Source organism: Terrapene carolina, unplaced genomic scaffold, assembly GCF_002925995.2.
Source record: "Terrapene carolina triunguis isolate 2854851 unplaced genomic scaffold, T_m_triunguis-2.0 Scaffold34154, whole genome shotgun sequence".
Lineage (NCBI taxonomy): Eukaryota > Metazoa > Chordata > Testudines > Emydidae > Terrapene > Terrapene triunguis.
Genome location: NW_020698505.1, coordinates 9,443 through 15,306, shown reverse-complemented (window position 1 = coordinate 15,306; position 5,864 = coordinate 9,443). Strand labels below are relative to the sequence as shown.

At 51.8% G+C, this 5,864-nt stretch overlaps 1 protein-coding gene across 1 annotated transcript in view; it reads right to left on the bottom strand.

Annotated features, from left to right (window-relative positions):
* Positions 1-6: 6 nt before the first annotated feature.
* The window catches only part of LOC112123114 (myosin-7-like), a gene marked incomplete at its 3' end in the record, with an annotated part of 13,386 nt that continues 7,528 nt past the window's right edge, over positions 7-5,864 (bottom strand). Inside the window, exons 14-20 of the mRNA XM_026646151.2 lie at positions 5,467-5,616; positions 5,007-5,177; positions 3,730-4,039; positions 3,484-3,557; positions 1,108-1,195; positions 298-415; positions 7-199 (exon numbers count right to left, since the gene is read on the bottom strand). Coding sequence (XP_026501936.1) covers positions 7-199; positions 298-415; positions 1,108-1,195; positions 3,484-3,557; positions 3,730-4,039; positions 5,007-5,177; positions 5,467-5,616 — 1,104 coding nt within the window. The remainder of the gene's footprint in view (positions 200-297; positions 416-1,107; positions 1,196-3,483; positions 3,558-3,729; positions 4,040-5,006; positions 5,178-5,466; positions 5,617-5,864) is intronic.

Genomic DNA, 5,864 nt, shown 5'->3' with positions numbered 1-5,864 from the left:
CACAACCGTATGGTCCCTGGTCCCTAGAGGTGTGGCTAGCTGGGATCCTGTCCCCCACAGGCTCCTCCCCCTCACCTTGGTGTGCCCGAATTTGTACTGACTGGAGTCGATATCGAGGGAGCCCAGCAGCTTTTCCGCCCCCTTGCGGCTGTCGATGAACTGGCCCTCGGGGATGGCCGCGGGGTTCAGGATACGGTACCTGGGGGGAGGGGTTCGTTAGTGACCCTGGATCTCTGAGGCCATCCCATGGTGGTGCGAGCTTCCCCTGCAGCAGTGCCCCGGGGGGGCCACACCCACCTCTGTCTGAAGTCTCCGTAGAGGATGCGGTTGGGGAAGCCCTTCCTGCAGATGCGGATGCCCTCCAACACCCCGTTGCAGCGCAGCTGGTGCATCACCAGGGGGTTGTCCATCACCCCTGGGGGCGGGAAAACGGGGGTTAGTGATGGAAAGGGGTGGAGCCTGGCAGTCACAGGCCCCGCCCTTTACCTCTTGGCCATGCCCTTTGCCTCTGGAGAGGGGGTGGATAGGGAGCTTTATTCATGCAAATAAAGGCCCCGCCCCTTCCCATTGAGCCACGCCCCCGTGCCCTTAGCCCTGCCCAGCACCTTTGGGGAGGGATTGATTTGGGTGGGGGGGGCAATGTATGCCCGTTAGGCCACACCCACTCTGCTCTTTAGGTAGGGACAGAAGTGGAACGGGGCCCAATCTACAAACCACGCCCCCATCACATGCAGCCACGCCCATTTTCCCATTAATCACACCCCTCGGCCATAGGGAGAAATAGAGTTATGCAAAAAATGAACATGCCCCTCTTCCCCTTAGCCCCGCCCCTCTTCGTTTAGCCAGGTCCCCTCACCTCTGGGGAGGGATGGAGGGCAACAGAGACAGGAAAACCATGCAGACATACTCCTCACCCCCTCATCATTTAGCCTTCGGCCCTTAGCCACACCCCTCTCCCCTTTAGGACCACCCCCCAGTCCTTAGCCATGCCCCCTCCCTCTGAACAGCCCTGAGCAACAATGGAGCCTGTGACTTCCCCTCCCCCGGGGGGGGGGTGGTAACGGCGCCCAGTGGGCAGAGGCAGGTGAGGGACGGGGGATCACGTGCCTGGAGCCTTGATCTCATTGGGGATGATGCAGCGGACAAAGTGGGGGTGAGTTGAGCGCAGGTTTGTCATCAGCTTGTTTAGGTTCTCCTGGGGAGGGGGGGAGAGAGAGATTCATAGATTCATAGATTCATAGATTCTAGGACTGGAAGGGACCTCGAGAGGTCATCGAGTCCAGTCCCCTGCCTGCATGGCAGGACCAAATACTGTCTAGACCATCCCTGATAGACATTTATCTAACCTACTCTTAAATATCTCCAGAGATGGAGATTCCACAACCTCCCTAGGCAATTTATTCCAGTGTTTAACCACCCTGACAGTTAGGAACTTTTTCCTAATGTCCAACCTAGACCTCCCTTGCTGCAGTTTAAGCCCATTGCTTCTTGTTCTATCCTTAGAGGCTAAGGTGAACAAGTTTTCTCCCTCCTCCTTATGACACCCTTTTAGATACCTGAAAACTGCTATCATGTCCCCTCTCAGTCTTCTCTTTTCCAAACTAAACAAACCCAATTCTTTCAGCCTTCCTTCATAGGTCATGTTCTCAAGACCTTTAATCATTCTTGTTGCTCTTCTCTGGACCCTTTCCAATTTCTCCACATCTTTCTTGAAATGCGGTGCCCAAAACTGGACACAATACTCCAGCTGAGGCCTAACCAGAGCAGAGTAGAGCGGAAGAATGACTTCTCGTGTCTTGCTCACAACACACCTGTTAATACATCCCAGAATCACGTTTGCTTTTTTTGCAACAGCATCACACTGTTGACTCATATTTAGCTTGTGGTCCACTATAACCCCTAGATCCCTTTCTGCCGTACTCCTTCCTAGACAGTCTCTTCCCATTCTGTATGTGTGAAACTGATTTTTTCTTCCTAAGTGGAGCACTTTGCATTTGTCTTTGTTAAACTTCATCCTGTTTAACTCAGACCATTTCTCCAATTTGTCCAGATCATTTTGAATTATGACCCTGTCCTCCAAAGCAGTTGCAATCCCTCCCAGTTTGGTATCATCCGCAAACTTAATAAGCGTACTTTCTATGCCAGTATCTAAGTCGTTAATGAAGATATTGAACAGAGCCGGTCCCAAAACAGACCCCTGAGGTACCCCACTCGTTATGCCTTTCCAGCAGGATTGGGAACCATTAATAACAACTCTCTGAGTACGGTTATCCAGCCAGTTATGCACCCACCTTATAGTAGCCCCATCTAAATTGTATTTGCCTAGTTTATCGATAAGCATATCATGCAAGACCGTATCAAATGCCTTACTAAAGTCTAGGTATACCACATCCACAGCTTCTCCCTTATCCACAAGACTCGTTATCCTATCGAAGAAAGCTATCAGATTGGTTTGACATGATTTGTTCTTTACAAATCCATGCTGGCTGTTCCCTATCACCTTACCACCTTCCAAGTGTTTGCAGATGATTTCCTTAATTACTTGCTCCATTATCTTCCCTGGCACAGAAGTTAAACTAACTGGTCTGTAGTTTCCTGGGTTGTTTTTATTTCCCTTTTTATAGATGGGCACTATATTCGCCCTTTTCCAGTCTTCTGGAATCTCTCCCGTCTCCCATGATTTTCCAAAGATAATAGCTAGAGGCTCAGATACCTCCTCTATTAGCTCCTTGAGTATTCTAGGATGCATTTCATCAGGCCCTGGTGACTTGCAGGCATCTAACTTTTCTAAGTGATTTTTAACTTGTTCTTTTTTTATTTTATCTGCTAAACCTACCCCCTTCCCATTAGCATTCACTATGTTAGGCATTCCTTCAGACTTCTCGGTGAAGACCGAAACAAAGAAGTCATTAAGCATCTCTGCCATTTCCAAGTTTCCTGTTACTGTTTCTCCCTCTTCACTAAGCAGTGGGCCTACCCTGTCTTCGGTCTTCCTCTTGCTTCTAATGTATTGATAAAAAGTCTTCTTGTTTCCCTTTATTCCCGTAGCTAGTTTGAGCTCATTTTGTACCTTTGCCTTTCTAATCTTGCCCCTGCATTCCTGTGTTGTTTGCCTATATTCATCCCTTGTAATCTGTCCTTCAAGATGGAGAGAACAGGACAGAAACGGCAGGACGGATGGATAAAGAGAATGAGGCAAAGAGAGGCAGAGAGGAATGGAGAGAACAAGAAAGAAAGAAAGAGAAAGAAAGAAGCAAGAGAGATGAACAATGAAACACAGAGAGAAAAACAGATGGATGGAATGAGACAGAAACGGGGGCAGAAAGATGGATGGAATGAGAAAGCAAGAGTCAAGGAGAAGCAAAGAAGAAAGAACAAGAAACAGAGAGAGACAAGAGGGTCTGTTAGGAATCTCGTCTGGCAGAGCCGATCCTACAGGAGGTCAGGACCCTAGCTCTGCCATCTGCCCCCGGGCCCCCTTACCCTATGCAGCGCTGACACCGTCTGGAAAGATGAACCCTTCTTCTTTGATCCTTTCCCCTTCCCGCCATCATGGGCTGTGAGGGAGAGAGACCCGCACCCATTAGAAAGGGAATGGGGACTAGTGGTTAGAGTGGGGGGGAGGGGCTGGGAGCCCAGGACTCCTGGGTTCTTTCTCTGGTTATGGGAGGGGAGTGGGGTCTGGTGGTTAGAGTGGGGGGGCTGGGACTCAGGGGAGAGAGGTCTTACCTGCGTCAGCCCCCGCATAGTTGGCGAAGAGGAGGGCAAGGAGTTTGAGGGCGGATTTCTGGTAGAGCCCCACCACCGTCTCATTGAGCGGGTCCTTGTTCTTCTGCAGCCAGCCCAGGATGTTGTAGTCCACCGTGCCGGCGTAGTGCATGAGGGAGAAATGCGCTTCCGGCTTCCCCTTGATGTTCCGCGGCTTGCCGAAGTTGCCTGACTTGCCCAGGTGGTTGTCGTACAGCTTGGCCTTGAAGGTCATGTCCGACGCCTTGGGGAACATGCACTCCTCCTCCAGGATGGACATGATGCCCATGGGCTGCAGGACAGAGACACCACAGGCAAACAGCAAAGGATTAAGGCTGCCTCTCTACCCTTAACTCTGCCCCTCATGAGAGACAGACTTCAATTCCATGATCATGTGCTGTATTCCCACAGGACCCTGCCTCAATTAGCCCCCTGGCCTAGCCGGCTCTGGGGCTGAACGAGGGCTGTGTCTGCCGACCCTGCCTCAATCAGCGCCGAGCTCCGGACCCAGCCAGGCCTCTGTCTGCTGGACCCTGCCTCCTTCAGCACCTGGCATGGACTGAATCAGGCCTGTGTCTGCCAGCCCCTGCCTCACGAGTTGCAAGGCATGGAGTGAATGAGGCAGGGGCTGCAGGAACAGAAAGGCCGGTCTTGGGGCTAAGCAGCTGAATGCTGCCCCGGAGAATTAGATTCTTTCCCTGCCAAATTCTTGTAGGCCCTGCCTCAGTGTCCAGAGTGCCCCGAGCTCTCACCTGGAAACTGACATTGTAACTGATGTGACGTTGCTGTGGAAAAGGACAACGCTGTCCTACAGCTTGTCAGGACAGGTTTTTCCAGGAGAGAGAGGGAGGTTTTAATGCCATTGGACAAGGCACTGGCAAAACCTCATCGGGGATCCGGTGTGCAATTCCGGTCACCTGTTCCAGAAAGATAGCGTCCTACTGGGACAGGTGCTGAGCGAAGGGCTGCTGGGACAATCAGGGGAACGGAGACCAGGTCTTATGGGAGGCAAATGAAAGAGCTGGGCCTGATTAGCATCAAACACAGGCTGAGAGGGGATCTGAGTGCTCTATGAATACATTGTGGGAGGGAGAAGAGCTGATGAAGCGAAAGGAGAACGTCAGCACAATAGCAAAATGGATGAACTGGCCAGGGATCAGCCAAGGCTGGAAATGAGAAGCAAAACCCGACTGTAGATCCTACTCCAGCGGCCGCGACGGAGGCGTGGAGGGTCGCGATGGAGTGGCGGTGGGAGGTACCTTCTCAATGAGGTCTATGCAGGCCTGCAGGTCCATGCCGAAGTCGATGAACACCCACTCGATCCCCTCCTTCTTGTACTCCTCCTGCTCCAGCACGAACATGTGGTGGTTGAAGAACTGCTGCAGCTTCTCGTTGGTGAAGTTGATGCAGAGCTGCTCGAAGCTGTTGAACTGGGGAGGAGGTTGGGGAACAAGAGACGAATGAGAACAAAAAGTGCCCTCTGCTATGGTGAGACCATAGAGGCATCTGGGGAAGACATACCAGAGTGTAACTGCGCCTACCAGGTGGTGCTTTTCTATAGAGCCACCTAATGGAGGAAGGGAGGAACTGCACCACAACCAGCACTCCCTACAGTGCCCTCTGCTGGGAGAGGCTGGGGCTGGAGTAGCTGGGAGCTCCCCCACAACCAGTGCCCCTGCCCTGCTCCCTACAGTGCCCCCTGCTGGGGGAATCACTTACATCAAAGATCTCAAAGCCAGCAATGTCCAGCACCCCGATGAAATACTGACGCGGCTGCTTCGTCTCGAGGGTGTTGTTGATCCTGGTCACCATCCAGCCGAACATCTTCTCATACACGGACTTGGCCAGGGCTCCTACAGCATAAGCTACCTGGGGGATGACAGATGACCTGGTTACCTATCGCTCTTGCAGGCTGAGAGGGTGAATCCCAGGCCTGGTGGTCCCTGGGCATGGATCCCCGCACTCTGGGCTGAACTCATGAGTCCCATTTCCAATCACCCAGGCTCAATTCAGGTGAAAGCAAGAATGAAAGAAAAGAATGAGAAACAGGGAAGAAACAGTGAAATGTAGAGAAAGAAAGAAAGAAAGAAAGAAAGAAAGAAAGAAAGAAAGAAAGA